The sequence below is a fragment of the Paroedura picta genome, chromosome 1, assembly GCF_049243985.1.
Source record: "Paroedura picta isolate Pp20150507F chromosome 1, Ppicta_v3.0, whole genome shotgun sequence".
Lineage (NCBI taxonomy): Eukaryota > Metazoa > Chordata > Lepidosauria > Squamata > Gekkonidae > Paroedura > Paroedura picta.
Window position 1 is genome coordinate 4,825,308 of NC_135369.1, and position 18,931 is coordinate 4,844,238.

The 18,931-nt window shown below is 49.1% G+C and overlaps 1 protein-coding gene across 1 annotated transcript in view; it reads right to left on the bottom strand.

Annotated features, from left to right (window-relative positions):
• Positions 1–348: 348 nt before the first annotated feature.
• The window catches only part of LOC143829431 (methanethiol oxidase-like), a 28,258-nt gene continuing 9,675 nt past the window's right edge, over positions 349–18,931 (bottom strand). Inside the window, exons 4-12 of the mRNA XM_077320300.1 lie at positions 15,772–15,954; positions 12,144–12,264; positions 9,841–10,023; positions 5,996–6,174; positions 5,434–5,512; positions 4,855–4,976; positions 2,173–2,265; positions 1,197–1,315; positions 349–1,104 (exon numbers count right to left, since the gene is read on the bottom strand). Coding sequence (XP_077176415.1) covers positions 942–1,104; positions 1,197–1,315; positions 2,173–2,265; positions 4,855–4,976; positions 5,434–5,512; positions 5,996–6,174; positions 9,841–10,023; positions 12,144–12,264; positions 15,772–15,954 — 1,242 coding nt within the window. The 3' untranslated portion in view covers positions 349–941. The remainder of the gene's footprint in view (positions 1,105–1,196; positions 1,316–2,172; positions 2,266–4,854; positions 4,977–5,433; positions 5,513–5,995; positions 6,175–9,840; positions 10,024–12,143; positions 12,265–15,771; positions 15,955–18,931) is intronic.

Genomic DNA, 18,931 nt, shown 5'->3' on the forward strand with positions numbered 1-18,931 from the left:
GGGGGTTTGACTAGATGACCCAGTAGGACCCTTCCATATTATTCTATGGTACTTTGTTTATTATAACTCAGTTTATTAGTAAACCGTCGGAGATGATGTGAAAGACCTCTGTCTGAGACTCCGAACAGCTGCTGCCAGTTTGAGTAGGTAATGCTGACTTTGACTGACAGGGCCTGATTCATAAGACGGCAGTTTCACCTGGCTCTGGCTGCCTGCTCAGAAGCTACTCAGCAGTGGGGGGACCAACACAATTTTTCTGCCTTGTTCTTTTGAAAGTGGCCATGAGAGTCATCCAGCTGGACTGCTTTGAAAGTTGAGAAAGACACCGACACCCGAGCCGTTTGAAGGAAAACATTTTATTGCCCTGGTGTTCCTTTCGACAGAGCTGTGACTTGGACCCTATTTTTTCTGCATAGCTAGGGAAACAAGTTTGAATTGCATTAGTCGCAGCATGCATAAAAAACAAGAGCCCTTGCTAGGGACATAAACCGTCTTTCTCTCTCTCAGGATTTCGACTGCAACGGAATTGGCTGACTCCTTTGAGAAACCGGGGGGTTAGGGCTGTTACCCTCCTGGTGAATACAATCAGGGAGATCTCCCAGAATTCCAAGCTCTCTCCACACTACAGAGATCGGTTTTCCTGTTGGAAATGGTAGCCGTGGTGACCGGACTGTATAGCTTACCAGCGAGTCTAGGAGAAATGGAAGTCCTAGAGTGACAGCACACTCCTGCTGAGTCAACCACACTAAGCTCCACCCACAAATTTACAAGAACTTCACTGTCCAAAGTTAGCAACCCTCAAAAGCTTCAAGGCCACAAATTATCACAAACATGTATTTTAAGACACAAGTGAGCAGAGAAGATCCCCAAGCTGCGGTGTGCATGCCTTCTCCACAGCCTTCCCCAAAGCTAGCATTGGGACAGACCGGCTTGCTCCCTACCTAGACCCAGATATCTGAGGTGCAATCCCCCCCGGGGTAATGCATATCGTGAGCCCGGGCAGGCCCAGCAGGTTCCTTCCCGAAATCAACCAGGAAGTCTTGATTCAAGCTCAGGCCTCCACGTTCCGTGTCCACATCAATCTGCAGCATGACGCCGCCTTCCCTGAAGGAAAACAGAAACAGAGTCCAGATGATGAACAAGGGTTGAAAGAGGACAAAGGTCCGGCCACCGGAATAAGGGGAAAAGTTTCTTACCTGATCAGTTCAGGGTATAATTGCTTATCCCAAGGAGTGTACACACCGTGGTTGACATAAAGTCTCTTGCCGTCCAAGCTAAGCTGAAGCGTAAAGGGTCCCCCGTAGACTCTCCTTCCCTAAAAGAAAGCAGAGCAACCACACAACGGTCTGAAGAATTTAAGAACCTCAGAAGAGCCTTGCTGGATCAGTCCAGTGAGGGTCCATCCATCTCGTCCACCTTCCTGTCTCACCCAGTGGCCAACCAGTTCCTCTGAAGGGACCAGCCGATTCCTCTGGAGGGCCAACAACAGGGCAGAGAGGCTGAGGTCTTCCTAAGAACCTAAGAAGATGCCTGATGGATCAGATCAGTGGTTCCTCTTGTCCAACTTCCTATCTCACACAGCTATCAACCAGTTCCTCTGGGGGTCCAACAACAGGCCAGAGAGGCCAAGGCCTTCCTAAGAACATTGATACTTCCTCTGGCAGCGAATTCCACATTTCAATCACTTTCCATGTCAAGTAGTAATAGAGATGTCAATGACAAAGGCAGGGGAGCCGGCACAGGAGATAGTTGGCAGCTTGGGCCTCCCAGTTCTATCGGGCTCACTAATGCAGCTGTCAGAGGGGGAGAGGTCCTCATGGGAGCAGAGTGGGGATTCAGGGGCCCAGGCCTGAATTGCATTAAAAACAACCTATCAAAGAGAAGCCCTGACCTGGACAGGCCGGGCTGTCCGAAGCTCATAGGATTACAGCAGCTAAATAGGACAGACTTGAAGGGGAGACATCTGACTAGTACCTCTGTGGGGGACCTCCAAGGAATACCAGTCGTGGCAGAGAGGCAGGCAATAAGTGTAGGAGAAATGGAGGACCTAGAGGTACATCACATCCCATACACCTCAGTCTCCATCCCTAAACCTCTGAGAACTTCCAACTTCAGAGATGGTAACCAAACCATTCACCCTGCACTTTTCCCCTCTGTTTGTGATTTACTTACTTGGATGATCAAAGGCTCAGGTTGGGAGTCCAGCTCTGGATCTTCAAGGACTTTGACCACCCCGCCTTTTGGGATGCTGCCCCCCACAAAGACCTGTGTGCACACAAAGATGCCCCCCACCACCCCAAAAGAGAGGATCAATCCGGTGCAAGAGCCAACGGGTCAGAGAAGAAGAAAAAGAAGAATTGGTTTTTATATCCGCACTTTTCACTGCCCGAAGGCGTTTCAGCTCGCCTTCTCTTCCTCTCCCCAGAAGACACAGTGGAAGGTAGGTGAGGCTGAGAGAGCTCTGAGAGAAACTGCTCAGTGTGAACAGCTTCTAACAGGACTGTGACTAGTCCAAGGCCACCCAGCTGGCTGCATGTGGAGGAGCGGGGAATCAAACCGGGCTTGCCAGATTAGAAGCTGCTGCTCTTCACCACCACATTAAGCTGGCTCTCTGGGGGACTGTCAGTAAAATGCTGTGAGTTTTACCTGGCCCTGACCAGGGCCAGGGCCTTTTCTGTCCTGGCCCATGCCTGGTGGAATGAGCTCCTAGGAGAGCTGAGGGCTCTGATGGAACTATCACAGTTCCGTAGGTACTGCAATGTAGAGCTCTTCCACTAGGTATTCAGTTGAGACCAGGGCAAAGAAGATCTATGGAGAACCCCCTCTCATCATCCGTCCATCCATTTAAACACCTGCTGTGAGCTGGCTAGCCTGAGAGCGGCAGGTAACAAATTGGATGGATGATCTGATGCAGAATTGCTTATTAACAGTATCTTGAACATTGATTCAATCAGAACGGACTGAAGAAGGCATTCTCATTTTTGTCTCCCAAATGGATGTTCCATATTGCTTCCCCATATATCTTTTGCTCCCTCTAGTGGCTGATTCAATATTACATTGCAGAAATTCCCTGCACTTTAAAAATGAGCAGTAGAGGAAGCTGAATACATAGAAAAGCAAGAGCAAACCCCAGGGCAACAGAGAGAGATACAAGGAATGAATATGAGGCTGCAGAACAGGTGTTGGATCCAGCAGACCCATTCCACAAACAGGGGAGGTGTCCAATGATCCTGCATGATCCTGAAAGGGGACCCAGCATGACTTCCCAGGACTTAGCAAGCAAGAGATGGGATGCTCACGGGCAGGTTCAGGTAGTTGCCCCATGCCTGGGCCACAGGGGTAGAGCATCTCCTTGGCATGCAGAAGGTCCTATCTCCACCGTCTCCACTGAACAAAGGACCAAATACCTGGTCATGTGAAAGGCCTCCACCTCAGAACCTGGAGAGCAGCTGCCAGTCTGAGTGGTCAATACCAACAGTAGACTGATGGATCAAAAGCCTGATTCAGTTGAAGGCATCTTCATGTATTGATGTGTTCAGGGTGCTATACAGACCAGGCCCAGCATACCTGAGGGACCGCCTCTGCCAGTATCTTTCCCAGAGGGCGTTGAACTGAGCAAACAGCAAGCATGCTGAAGAGTGGCAGCTTCTAATGTGGTGAGCCAGGTTTGATTCCCCGTTCCTCCTCCATGTGCAGCCAGCTGGGTGCTTTGGGCCAGTCACCGTCCTGTTAGAGCTGTTCTCACCAAGCAATTCTGGTTTTCCCAGCCCCCACCTACCTCACAAGATGTCTGTTGCGGGGACGGGGAGGGAAGGAGGTTGTAAACAACTTTGAGACGCATGAGGCCTGCTGGGTGACCTTGGGCCTGTCACAGTTCTCTCAGAACTCTCTCAGTCCCACCTAACTCTCAGCCCCCACCTACCTCACAGGATGTCTGTTGCGGGGACGGGGAGGGAAGGAGGTTATAAACAACTCTGAGACGCATGAGGCCTGCTGGGTGACCTTGGGCCTGTCACAGTTCTCTCAGAGCTCTCTCAGTCCCACCTACCTCTCAGCCCCCACCTACCTCACAGGATGTCTGTTGCGAGGACGGGGAGGGAAGGAGGTTATAAACAACTTTGAGACGCATGAGGCCTGCTGGGTGACCTTGTGCCTGTCACAGTTCTCTCAGAGCTCTCTCAGTCCCACCTACCTCTCAGCCCCCACCTACCTCACAGGATGTCTGTTGTGGGGACGGGGAGGGAAAGAGGTTGTAAACAACTTTGAGACGCATGAGGCCTGCTGGGTGACCTTGTGCCTGTCACAGTTCTCTCAGAGCTCTCTCAGTCCCACCTACCTCTCAGCCCCCACCTACCTCACAGGATGTCTGTTGCGGGGACGGGGAGGGAAGGAGGTTGTAAACAACTTTGAGACACATGAGGCCTGCTGGGTGACCTTGGGCCCGTCACAGTTCTCTCAGAGCTCTCTCAGTCCCACCTACCTCTCAGCCCCCACCTACCTCACAGGATGTCTGTTGCGGGGACGGGGAGGGAAGGAGGTTGTAAACAACTTTGAGACGCATGAGGCCTGCTGGGTGACCTTGGGCCTGTCACAGTTCTCTCAGAGCTCTCTCAGTCCCACCTACCTCACAGTGTATTGGTTCTGGGGACAGGAAGGGAATGAGATTTTAAGCAGCTTTGAAACGCCTTGGGATAGTGAAAAGGAGGGCTATAAAAACCTGTTGTTGTTGTTTTTGTTGTTGTTGTTATTTTATTATTGTTATTATTGTTATTGATGTCATCTTATCCCAGAGAATTATAACTATGATGCGCATCTTCACCAGAGAGAGAAGGACCCTTGAATGAAGAAGCTTACCTGGCCGACCAGCCTGGGGCAGTGAGGGTCAGTGATGTCATATTGACGGACGTCGCCATGCATGTAGTTGCTCAGGTACAGGAACCGATCGTCCAAGGAAATGAGAAGGTAGCCATTAAAGGCTGGAGGAAAAGAAGGAGGGAATACTTACATCTCTTCCATTATTCTAGCAGCACCTCATGATGGGCTTCGGAGTGCGTTAGTGGGAACAAAAGCACTCAGCAGAGCGTCTTTTTAAAAAAATAACCATCTGATATTTAAATGCTTGAATCTTTTATTACGTAAATAAATGGATTTGTTAAAATACTTGAGAAACAACTGCCTTGATTCTGTGCTCTGGAAGCATTGCTGCAGTGAAAGACGTCGGGGTGCCAACTCTGGGTTGGGAAATTCCTGGGGATTTGGGGGTGGAGCTTGGAGAGGGTGTGGTTTGGGTAGGGGGCACCTCAGCAAGGTGCCTATTTGCCTTTTTAGCCACATCTCCAGAATGAGTCTCTGCTGTTCCAGTAGGGGGCGCCATTGTCTGCCTCCTCCACCAAGCTATCAAAATAATTTGCTGAAACCAGAGCAGAGACCGACCTGGCATTTCAGGTAACAACCATCCGGACACCTTCTTGTTCGGAATCTGGATCACTTTCTCTGCTGTCCAACTTCCATCCTGCGGACAAAATATAGATCGCTTATTTACACATTTATTTACATTATCTATTGGCCTTGCTTATATTATTTATAGGCCTCCTTACTCATGTGGACTAGGGGTGGGTTGCGCAAAGGCCCAAAATGGGATGATCAATTACCAGTACATTGGGATTTTAGAAATCTGGAGCCATCAGAAAGAAATCAAGAATAGATTAAGGACTTTAGGATGCTTAGGGCTGATCCTGCGTTGAGCAGGGGGTTGGACTAGATGGCCTGTATGGCCCCTTCCAACTCTATGATTCTGTGATTCTAGGATTCTATGATTCTACAGGATTCACAACTTCTCTTATGGGCTGAAGATCATGTCAAGATCAGCAGTGAAATCCTCATTGCTGGTGAACTTGAGTAACTGGGACTGCCCAACCAACACCCCTCCACTTTTGGTAAGAAAGCACAGCTTGCTGTTCTATATTACTAGGAAAAAACATTTCCCGGTGGTCACCTGTGTCTTGTAGAAGTGATAGACGGAGCCCTGGAGTGCACAGGTCACCATTCCACATGCAGCATTGGGGTTGTGAAGGAACTGGACTTCAAGTGGGGCAGAGTCCTCCCCTAAATCGATCGACTGGAGAAGACCATGGGTGGTCCAATCCCAGACGTTCAGACGACGGCCGTAGCGCCCTGGAGGGGGACAGAGAAGAAAGCGCAAAGCAGGTTGCTGGTGAGTGATGGTGAATCCACCAGATATAAGTTTCTGGTCACTTAGGAATCATTCAGGCCATGGGGCAGACATGATGGTCTTGGGAAGCAGCTGACCCTGAACAGCCAGTCCTTCTCCATAGTTGACTCTATAACCAATGGCCACAGTGGGACAGTGAGGGTCAAAGAAACTGAAGCTTAATCTGGATAAAATGGAGGTAAAATGGAAACTGGGGGGGGGAGGACAATGTGAAAGCTGGAACAGGCTGGAATGGGCATTGACAAAATATATTGATGATATATTGACAAAATACATAGGACACTCAAGAACAAAAATTTAGCAATGAAAACGTGAAACTCCCACACCATAGTCAAACTTTTCCTGACCAAAACATCTCTGGAATATTCCAGAACAGGGATTAAACGAACAACAGCAGTGCACAAAACAGTAGGCTACCTTACAGATGCTCAAGGACAGTGTTTTCATAACAAAAACACTGAATCCCCACACCTTTATTAACCTGTTCCAGGTCAAAATGCCCCCAGACAACCCATAATGGAAATTAAACCAACAATAGAACATCCAAAAAAGGGGGGAGATGCATTCCAGGCACTTCAGGAAAACATTTTGGAAATGCAAATGTGGAACTCTGACACCTTTATCAACCCTGTCCAGGCCAAAAGGCCTCCAAAACACAGCAGAATAGGCCAGAGTGGGCATTCAATAGGACCACAAATAACAAGGGGGTGCATGGCAACCAGTTGTGGAAAATACTTTGGAAATTCAAATGAGCACTTATCAAACCTTGACCAAAATACTTCTGGACAGAGAGAAACAGGCCTATCCACTGGGGCTGCCCAACCAACACCTCTGGCAATATGATAAATATATTCGTAAAAGAAAGAAAAATATCCTATTTTTGCAATTTTCCTTTTTTCTTTATACTTTAGGACTTCTGTCAAAACGGAATCCAGGTAATCTCCGTTTTCAGTTCTTTCACAGTGACAAGTCCTTATATATATTAATAGTATAATGCTGGCCACAGGCTCACATAGGGATGGACGTACCAGTCTGTACTGACACGTTCAAAAAAAGGAAAACTACAAAAATAGGACATTTTTCTTTCTTTTACGAATAAATTTATCATATTGCCAGTAGATAGGTCTGTTTCTCTCTGTTTGGTTTAATTATTAGACCGTCCTTCTCATACTCTTGTCTTCTATGAAGACAGAGCCTTATCGGTCCTGGCCCCCACCTGGTGGAACGAGCTTTCTGAGGAGATCAGAGCCCTGACGGAACTCCCACAGTTCCATGGGGCCTGCAAAAGGGAGCTCCTCCACCAGGCATTTGCTTGAGCTCCTCCACCAGGGAGCTCCTCCACCAGGCATTTGCTTGAGGCCGACTGGTCCCCCCCCCCCGACACCCTCCCATGACCACAAAAATCAACCTCCCAATGTTGTTATTTATACTACTCATGTTCCTTTTCCAGGCTTAAATTGAAGAAAGTAGGGAAAAGCACTAGGCCACTCAGGTATGAACTAAATCATATCCCCGACGAATACACAGTAGAGGTGACAAATAGATTTAAGGAATTAGATCTGATAGACAGAGTGCCTGAAGAACTATGGACGGAGGTTCGCAACATTGTACAAGAGGTAGCAACTAAAACGATCTCAAAGAAAAAGAAATGCAAGAAATCAAAATGGCTGTCTGAGGAAGCTTTACATCTGAGGTGACATCTGAAGGGGTTTGCACCCAAATGGGCAGGCAGGGGATTGGAGGTTAAAATACAGTGACAGATTCCAGGTAGATTCAAATGGGTAGCCGTGTTGGCCTGAAGTAGCACAACAAAAACAGAGTCTAGTGGCACCTTTAAGACCAACAAAGATTTATTCAGGGCATGAGCTTTCGAGTGCAAGCACTCTTCCTCAGGCTATGAACTTCCATCATGACAGTGGGAATATAAAGCAAAAGTTAATTCTGTTAAATTAGTAAACTGTGTCACAACATCCAAATACAGCCACAGGACAATCCTTTGCCAAAACAGCCAATCGTTCCCCTCAAATTCAATTGCAGTTCACAAAAACATAGGAGAAATAAAACTAGGTCAGTAATCAATGGCTCCCACAGTTAGTTTTAGCAAAGTTAGTGTTAGTTTTAGCCAGTCAGTCAGTAGTCAGTCAGTAACCTTTTATTGGCATAAAATGTATAAGACATATAAAAATAGGGTTTAAAATTTCAACAAAATAGTAAAATGGGGTTACATAACCAAACAGATCTTAAAATGATTAAATAAACTATAAAAGATAAAATACAAGGTAGGCAGCATATTATAAAAGCATCTTAGTTAAAACTCTGGCAACTAAAATGATTACCTCTGGGTCTTTGTCAGAGAGCAGAAATTGCAAGGTCATAGATTTACTTACAGAAGGCTTGTTTCCCAGCAAGGCAACAAAGCTGTCATCCCGACACTGCTCATATAAGGGGCAATCTAACAAAATGTGTGAGACAGAGTCAGGGCAACCAGAACCACACGGACAGAGTCTCGCATGGTATGGGATATGGTGGAATCTTCCCTCTAAGACCTTTGAGGGGAAAGCATTCATTCGTGCCAGGAGAAAAGCTCTTCTCAGGGGTGGGACATCAAGGAGATGCAAATATGTAGGCATAATATTTCTCTGCATAATGATGCCAAAGAATGCTGCTGAGCAGACTCGAGGCTGGGTAGGTATGAGTTCCTGCTGCTCATGGTCTAATATTCTCTGTTTAATAATCCGGAGTTTTAGTTTTAGCAAAGGCATCCTTGTATCTTCAATAAAGAGGTTTTCCTTCAAAAAGTCTGCATCCTGGGAGCAATCAGCTGAACTCTCACAATAGGGTTAAGAAGGTAAAACACGTTTAGATGTGAAGGTACTCTGGGCTTTCTTGGTGGCCTCCCATCCAAGAACTAACCAGGACTGACCCTGCTTAGCTTCCAAGAAGTGGCTAGCTAGGCCATTCGGGTCAGGGATGTTGACAGAACACTTCCTCCTAATGTCTTTAAATCCAGAACAAACATGGCAATCTCTTTTTCCAACCTAATGCCCACAACTTCCATGAGGATTTTCCATGGTGCTCTGGCTGCCATCCTTGGGCAAGGGAGCCCTGTCTGAACCTTTGGGGCACCACACCCAGTCAGAGGAAGACAGGTCTTGCATGCAAAGAGGAAACATCGTTAAAGCTCTGGGCTATGATCTGCCAAACTTCGAATTCACACTGATGCCACAGAAGCTTCCTGGGTGACCCTGGGCCAGTCATTAATTCTCAGCCTAACCTACCTCAAAGGGTTGTTGTGCAGACAAAACAGGACACAAGAGAAAAATGTCAGCTTTTATGTGTCCCACTGAGGGGAAATGCAGGAGGCAGGTAAAGAGCAATGGTCCCTGGGAGCATAGAGAGAGATGATAGTTGAGAAAATACACAAGGACCCATGTTGGGTCAGGTCGATGGCCAATCCAGTCCAACATTCTGTCACACAATGACCAAAACCTAGGTGAATGTCCTGTGCTGACCTAGGGGGGTTGAACAGATGACCCTTGAGTCCCAGCTCTGTCTCAATTTGTATAAATAAATATAAATAAATGTATTCCTGTATAGTGAGGCCTTACCTTTCCCCAGGTCAGCTGGGTTGAACCCATGGATGAAGAATTTCGGCACCCCCACTTCAGTGCTCATCATGACGTTGTGCTTTGGCTGGTACCAGAAACTGTACCCCATGGGGGCCGCTTGAGAGGGTCTCTCCCAGTTCCCCTTCACCTCGAAGGTCTCCGCATCCAGAAGGGCAAAACCACCTGGCGGAAGGACAAGATCCGTGCTCAGAAACATACACCCCATCCTGAACGCCTTGCCAAGGGGGAGAGTTGATCAGGGTTAGATTTCAACAAGGTTTACAATCTGTTACAAAGCCTGGTGTCAAACTCTAAGCTGAAAGTTAACCCTGGTTAACCATATGTAGTATCAGGGCAGCCAGGATACTGTGCTGTAGGTAGCCATTGATTTACTGTTCCTATGTTTGTGGTTTCATTGCAAATTTTACTGTTTGGCTGCCGATATATATGAAATTGTTGCTCTCCGCCCCAAGACAGCAAATAGAAAAGCGGTTGTATATAAATAAATAATAAATATTCCTTGGAAGTAGAGGCAATGAAGAAGTCAGGTAAGGTGCAGGGGGGAGAAGAAATGGAGAAAGAGATAGTATTCTTGCTGTTTGCACGAACGTATCTCGTCACTGTAGGCTAGTGCAGTACTGAGACTACAAAACTCAGGAAAAGAAGCAATGGAAGGAATCATTAAAAAGTTGGAAGGGGCCACACAGGCCATCTAGTCCTACCCCCTGCTCAATGCAGGATCAGCCTCAAGCATCCATGAGAAGGATCAGTCCAGCCGCTGCTTGAAGACGGCCAGTGAGGGGAACTCCCCACCTCCTTAGGCAGCCCCTTCCACTGCTGAACTAGACTCCTAGAATCCTAGAGTGGGAAGGGGCCATGCAGGCCATCTAGTCCCACCCCCTGCTCAGTGCAGGATCAGCCTCGAGCATCCAGGAGAAGGATATGTCCAGCTAGTGAGGAAGAGTTCACCACCTCCTTACGCAGCCCATCCCACGGCTGAACTAGACTCCTAGAATCCTGTACTGGACAGGCAATCTAGTCCCACCCCCTGCTCAAGAGTTGGTTCTTATATGCCGCTTTTCTCTACCCGAAGGAGGCCCAAAGCAGCTTACAGTCACCTTCCCATTCCTCTCCCCACAACAGACACCCTGTGAGGGAGGGGAGGCTGAGAGAGCCCTGAGATTACTGAAGAAGAAGAAGAGTTGGTTCTTAGATGCCGCTTTTCTTTACCCAAAGGAGTCTCAAAGCGGCTTCCAGTCGCCTTCCCTTTCCTCTCCCCACAACAGACACCCTGTGAGGGAGGGGAGGCTGAGAGAGCCCTGATATTGCTGCACGGCCAGAACTGCTCTATTAGACCTGTGACAAGGTCACCCAGCTGACTGCCCGTGGAGGACCAGGGAATCAAACCCAGCTTGCCAGATTAGAAGTCCACGCTCCTAACCACTACACCCAGCTGGCTCTCATCAAGCCAGCTCGCTCAGGAGGTCCACAGAGAAGATTCTTGTGCGGTGGAGGCAGCTGATGCCAAAGCTATGTTTAAACCAATCTCCACAGCCCCTCAGTCCTCCAGTAGCCGATCAGAAGCTTTGCTGAGCAAAACCCCCACCTGGCCCCAGCCGTGTCCAGAAAACCCTTGGTGGGCTCCTGAAACAGTATCAGTGAGGGGACATTTCACCCGTCGACATCACATTGGGGAGTCCTGGTCTAGGTCTCCTTCAACTGGGAATCCATGTTGTGAATCATAGAATCGTTGAATCATATAGCTGGAAGGGACCTCTTGAGTCATCTAGTCCAACCCCCTGCACTATGCAGAACACTCACAACCCTCTCACTCATCCACTGTCACCTGCCACCCCCTTGAGCCTTCACAGAATCAGATTCTCCATCAGATGGCTATCTAGCCTCTGTTTAAAAATCTCAAAAGGTGGAAAATCCACCACCTCCCGAGGAAGCCTGTTCCACTGAGAAACTGCTCTGTCAGGAACTTCTTCTGGAGGTTTAGACGGAATTTAGAATCATAGAGTTGGAAGGGACCTCCTGGGTCATCTAGTCCAACCCCCTGCACTATGCAGGACACTCACAACCCTCTCGCTCCTCCACTGTCACCTGCCACCCCCTTGAGCCTTCACAGAATCAGCCTCTCTGTCTGATGGCTCTCCAGCCTCTGTTTAAAAATCTCCAAAGATGGAGAACCCACCACCTCCCGAGGAAGCCTGTTCCACTGAGGAACCGCTCTGACTGCCAGGAACTTCTTCCGGATGTTTAGACGGAATTTCTTTTGCATTAATTTCATCCCATTGTACCTTTTCCGTTGCCACGCGGGTCCCCTGCAGCACAGATCATGACTTCCCCATTGCCCAGGCAGTGAGGTGTGTTTAGGAAAGCCAGGTCGCATTTCTGGAAAACTCCTTGGGGTTCAATCACCTGTGACAGCAAAGGAAAAAAAATATTTTTAATGAAATTACATTGAACTGATGCTTGGTGGGTTTTTCCTCATAATCTGGGAGTCCGACTCTCCAAAACTCACACCTTGAAACTCTATTTTGTCTCTATGGAGCTGCTGGACTTGAAATCCAGTGAACTCACAAACTGCACATCGGGACTGCCAGGAGACATTCTGTTGCCACATCTGGAGAACTGACCAATGGTACCCCCCATTTCCTTCTGTGGTGCCTGAGCTGAAAATGTGGAATCTCTCATTTTCCTGTTTTGCCTCTGACCTTGTCTTGGTTCACAAAGGGACAGGACCATGGCCAAAGACCTCTGGGCAACTGAAAGAGGTGGTATCCCTCCTTCTGTCACCGATTCTCTGGTTCCTGAGATTGTCTCCTGGCCTAATTATTTTAGAAGAACAACATCTGAGTTGAAAACCAACCAAATTTATCCACAATATAAGCTTTTATGGGTCTGGACCACTGCAAAAGTGGCTCTACTTGGGGCTTCCCTGGAAGACTGTTCAGGGGCTGGAGCTAATACAAATCCCTGTAGCTGGACTGTTGGTCAGGGCTAGCTCCTGGTGGCTTGTGACTCCCCAAAAAACAAAAATTACACTGGCTACTGATCTATCTAGCTAGGCTCCAGCAATATGTGGGCCGAGAACTTCCAGAAGTACAGGCAGGATTTTGAAGAGGCAGAGGAACTAGAGATCAAATTGCCAACATACGCTGGATCATGGAGAAAGCTAGGGAGTACCAGAAGAACGTCTACTTCTGCTTCATTGACTATGCTAAAGCCTTTGATTGTGTGGAGCACAACAAATTGTGGCAAGTTCTTAAAGAGATGGGAATACCAGAGCATCTTATTTGTCTCTTGAGAAATTTATATGCAGGTCAAGAAGCAACAGTGAGAACTGAACATGGAATCACTGACTGGTTCAAAATTGAGAAAGGAGTTCGGCAAGACTGTATACTGTCGCCTTGCCTATTTAACTTGTATGCAGAGCACATCATGAGAAATGCGGGATTAGAGGAGTCACAAACTGGGATCAAGATTGCAGGGAGAAATATCAACAACCTCAGATATGCAGATGATACCACTCTAATGGCAGAAAGTGAAGAGGAACTAAAGAGCCTGTTGATGCGGGTGAAGGAGGAGAGTGCAAAGGTTGGCTTGAAACTCAACATCAAGAAAACAAAGATCATGGCATCCGGCCCTCTCAATTCCTGGCAAATAGATGGGGAAGAAATGGAGATAGTGACAGATTTTATTTTCCTGGGCTCCAAGATCACTGCAGATGGGGACTGCAACAAAGAAATTAAAAGACGCTTGCTCCTGGGGAGGAAAGCTATGGTAAATCTAGACAGCATCCTAAAAAGCAGAGACATCACCCTGCCAACAAAAGTGCGTCTAGTCAAGGCTATGGTCTTCCCAGTTGCAATGTATGGCTGCGAAAGTTGGACCATAAGGAAGGCCGAGCGTCAAAGAATTGAGGCTTTTGAACTCTGGTGCTGGAGAAGACTCTTGCGAGTCCCTTGGACTGCAAGGCGAACAAACCGGTCAGTCCTAGAGGAGATCAGCCCTGACTGCTCCTTAGAAGGCCAGATCCTGAAGATGAAACTCAAATACTTTGGCCACCTCATGAGAAGGAAGGACTCCCTGGAGAAGAGTCTAATGCTGGGAGCGATCGAGGGCAAAAGAAGAAGGGGACGACAGAGAATGAGGTGGCTGGATGGAGTCACTGAAGCAGTCGGTGCAAACTTAAATGGACTCCGGGGAATGGTAGAGGACAGGAAGGCCTGGAGGATCATTGCCCATGGGGTCGCGATGGGTCGGACACGACTTCGCACATAACAAAAAAAAACCTGATCTATCCCCAAGCCCAGTTTGACTCTTTAATGTCCTTGATGGGGTGGGACTGAGGAATTGAAGGACCATCTTGTCCCATTGATTCCAATTCAAAAACAAAGATCACAAGGAGAGGCTCTCCCAACTTGCAACACTCTCCATTCCTCCAATTTATCTTTTTCCTCAACCTTTACTGGCATCAACAAAGAGAAATATATAATGACTAGCTTCAAAGTCCATTCCTAAGAACGGACCTTGAAAGGGTCCCCTCCCCTGGCCCCCGGCCAAGCAGCTTAAGGTGGCCTTGGGCCACAGCTTGCAGCCAGATCAAGTGGGGCAGGCAGGGGCTGGCCAGCTCGTTAGCAGGCCTGGGACAGAGCTCCTTAGCAGGCAGTCAGCAGGCCAGGAGGTCCTTGTTAGCAGGCCCTGCTTAGCAGGCCAAGAAGCCCTTGTTAGCAGGCCCACCCTAGCAGGCCGGGAGGCCCTTGTTAGCAGACCCTGCTTAGCAGGCTAGGAGGCCCTCATTAGCAGACTCTCCACCATGACCCTTTGCCCAGGGCCCTCTCCCCTTACCTGCTGTTGGCTCCAGGCATGTCTGAAAGCAAAGAGGCTAGAGTCCAGGGACGGAGGGCGGGAGCTGCAGGGGCAGGGCCAATCAGCGTGCAGCCAGCTTTGCTGGCCGTACCCTGATTGGCCCTATTCCATCTTGGACAGCTGGACATGTTCCACCCTCCAGGCTGTTTCACAAATATATAGAGGAACCATGGATAAGGATATATATTTTAAAAAAACATGTACTAAAATCATCAAAGCAAAAATTCAAATTTTACAATAAATTATTGGCATGTTTAAAGTCAGAGAAAGAAATCTAGTAGTGGTTTCAGTTATCTGGAGATTTTGATCACACCATAGATATTGGACCAAGGCTGTAGGATCATGGATGTCTACATCCTTCATCAATGACTGTATTATAAGCTCTCTGTGATGGTTGTTTCATTCGGAGACTCTGGTTGTTTTAGCGCACAGGAACAAAGCTTCTCAAGCAAGGGTATCTTCTGAATATTGGCCTTAGGTTAGGACAGTTGGGTCTCCTCAAATTTATTCTCAAAACAAGAATTCAGAACAGAGGGAGGATAGAATCATAGAGGTGGCAAGGAACTCCAGGGTCATCTAGCCCAATCCCTGCAGAATGCAGGAATTTCACAACTCCCTTCCCACCACAGCAACCCCAATTCCATGCCCAGATCATGCTCTCTCGAACAAAAAAACCCCAGAATGCCTGGTAAGTCTGACCTGGAGGAAATTCACCACCCAATCCCAAAGTGATAATTGGCATGTCTCTGGGCATGCAAGAAATGGCCACAAGAGCCAAGCATGGACACAGTCCCTTCCGCACAGAATTTGCCTAAATTCACAGAATCAGCATTTCTGCGAGTTGGCTATCTAGCCTCTGCTCTGACTGCCAGGAACTTCTTCCAGATGTTTATGGAAGAAGTTCATGACAACTGAAAATGCTTTTGAATTTCTTTTGAATAGGCTGAGAGAACTTTCTGCATCCCCTTGTAACCCCCTCCCCAAGTCTTGCATCCACCTCCTCCAGCTCCCCCCAGTCCCAAGTCTACATTATACTTCTCCAATAAGACATACCTTGTGAAGCCTGGGAGCTCTCGGGTCAGCCCCTGTGTCCACCACATAAATGCGAGCGGAGTCCACACAAGGAAGGATCAGCTTGTTCTTCTTGGTGGTATCCCCAAAACAGCTGCTACCGACGTTCCACCCGGAGCGATGGAGTTCATCATTGATGTAAGGCATGGGCAGGCGATGGAGCACCTGTGGAGGAAGCCAGAAAGTTAGCTACTTTGCAATCCTGGGGGTCCCTAACAGGCCCCACGGCCCCTGCCAATACCTCTCCTGGTGCCCACCAAATGTTTTTCGAAAGTATGTGGGTCTAGGCATGGATTTTGCTTAGCAAGCTATCCGATTGACCTCTGGAGATTTAATGGACTGTGCAGATCTCTGAAAATGTTGTTTTGGCAGCAGCTACCACCACAGCACAAGGATCTTCACTGAGTGACTGAAGGTAAACTGCGGCAGCCATATTGAGGCTGCACCTCCTACACTGTGTCAGAATCCTATAGGTGCCTGCAGGCTCAAAAATGTTGGGGATTCCCTCTCTGATCAAATCTATCAGGTCCATGAATCTCAGCACTGGAGCTCTCAGGGTCTCTCGGGAGTATTGGGCAGAAAAAAGTCTTTCCTGTCACCTGTTATTATTATTTATTTGATTTGTATGACCGCCGCTCTCGGAAACCGGCTCGCGGCGGTTCACAACATTTTAATACAATACAATATATTAACCATTAAAATTCCCCATTAAAACCCCATTAAAACAATGACTAAGTCACAATGATGGCGATTAAAACTATTCCCGTACAGGCCCACTGGATGAGCAGAAGGGAACGGAGGATAATTGGGCATAGGATGGAACACTCTGGGGAACCAGGTCAGTTTAGTACTGGCCTCCCCCCTCCGGGGAGAGGGGTCCGATCTTAGCCCCGGGCCATCACCCGGCCTTAGACAAACGCCTGGCGGAAGAGCTCCGTTTTGCAGGCTCTGCGGAACTCAGAGAGCTCCGACAGGGCCCGCAGCTCTTCAGGGAGCTCATTCCACCAGGTAGGGGCCAGGACCGAAAAGGCCCTGGCCCTTGTCGAGGCCAGGCGTGCCTCCCGGGGTCCTGGGATCATCAGCAGATCCTTACCCGCAGAGCGAAGTGCCCTGCGGGGGGCATAAGGAGATAGGCGGTCCCTCAAGTATGCAGGACCCAAGCCGCGTATAGTCTTAAAGGTTAGTACCAAAACCTTGAACCTGATCCGGAAACAAACTGGCAACCAGTGCAGCTGCTTCAGCAGAGGCTGAACATGGGACCTCCAAGATGATTTAGTGAGGACCCGTGCAGCTGTATTCTGTACCAGCTGTAACTTCCGGGTTAGAGACAAGGGTAGGCCCGCGTAGAGCGAGTTACAGAAGTCTAATCTAGAAGTAACCGTTGCATGGATCACAGTGGCCAGGTGTTCCGGGGGCAGGTAGGGCGCTAGTAGCCGAGCTTGGCGTAGATGGAGAAACGCCGTCCGGGCTACCTTAGTGACCTGGGCCTCCATGGAAAGTGAGGCATCCAGAATCACTCCCAAATTCCTGGCTTGGGGCACAGATGACAATTGTACCCCGTCCAGGCAGGGAAGACGCGCTTCCTGTTCCTGCTCCCTTCGGCCTAGCCAAAGGACCTCCGTCTTAGAGGGGTTGAGTCTCAGGCGGCTCTTCCTGATCCATCCAGCCACTGCTTCCAAACAACTGGCGAATTTTTCTGGGGGGAGATCTGGCCGGCCATCCATCAAGAGATAGAGCTGGGTATCATCAGCGTACTGGTGACACCCAAGCTCATAACTCCGTACCAGCTGAGCCAGGGGATGCATATAGATGTTAAATAACGTGGGGGAGAGCACCGCTCCCTGTGGCACCCCACATGGGAGTGCAAAGGAGTCGGATAACTCCTCCCCCACAGCGACCCTCTGTGATCTGTTCTCTAGAAAGGAGGATAGCCATTTAAGAGCCACCCTTCCAATCCCAGTATCAGCGAGGCGGTGAACCAAGAGCTCGTGGTCAACCACATCAAATGCGGCTGACAGGTCTAATAGCACGAGAATGGCCGACCCGCCCCGGTCCAGCTGGCGCCGGAGATCATCTGTCAGGGCGACTAGCACAGTCTCCACCCCATGGCCAGGACGGAAGCCAGACTGGTATGGATCAAGGGCCGAAGTTTCCTCCAAAAATGCTAGGAGCTGGTCTGCGGCGGCCATCTCAACCACCTTGCCCAGGAATGCAAGATGCGATACCGGGCGGTAGCTGGCGGGGTCCCGCGGATTCAGCTATGGTTTTTTCAGAAGAGGGCGAACCACTGCCTCCTTGAGCCGCTGAGGGAATTCTCCCGATGTAAGGGAGAGGTTTATAATCTCCCTCAGGGGAACACCTATCCGTGGGTCGCTGATCTTAAGCAACCACGACGGACAGGGATCAAGGGGGCAAGTGGTCGCCCTCACCGACCCTAGCAATTTGTCCACTTCGGATAAAGAGAGCCGCCTGAAGCCATCAAACCTGATCCCCCGTAACGGCCACGGAGCTTCTAGTTCACGAACTGTATCAACTGTGGCAGTAAGGTCACGACGGAGCGACAAGATCTTATCCGCAAAATAGCTCGCAAAAGCCTCGCAGCCTAGTTCCAATTGACTACTATTTTGATGCCCTCCTTCGAGGGCAGTAAGGGTCCGAACTATCCTAAATAATTGGGCTGGGCGAGAGCTAGCAGACGCGATTTCCGCAGCAAAGTAGTCACACTTTGCCGCTTTCACCGCCATCTCATACGCCCTCATAAGCGTGCGATGAGATGTTCTTGTAGCTTCGTCGCGGGTCTTCCGCCACACTCGCTCTAGCCGTCTCACCTCCCTCTTCCTCTCCCGAAGCTCCGCGGTAAACCACGGGGCCTGCTTGAGGCGAGGGCGGAGAGGGCGCTCAGGAGCTATCTCGTCAATGGCGGCCAACAGGCGGGACTGCCAATCCTCCACCAAGGCCTCCAACGAGACACCGGAGGGCATCGGGTCCCGCAGAGCATTCAGGAATCCTTCGGATTCCATAAGTCTCCGTGGGCGGACTAAAATGCGTCCGTCACCCAAACAGGGGAGGGGTGGCATCCGTAGGCGAGCCTTCAGGGTATGGTGGTCAGACCACGGAACGATGTTGTTAGCCACCAGATCGA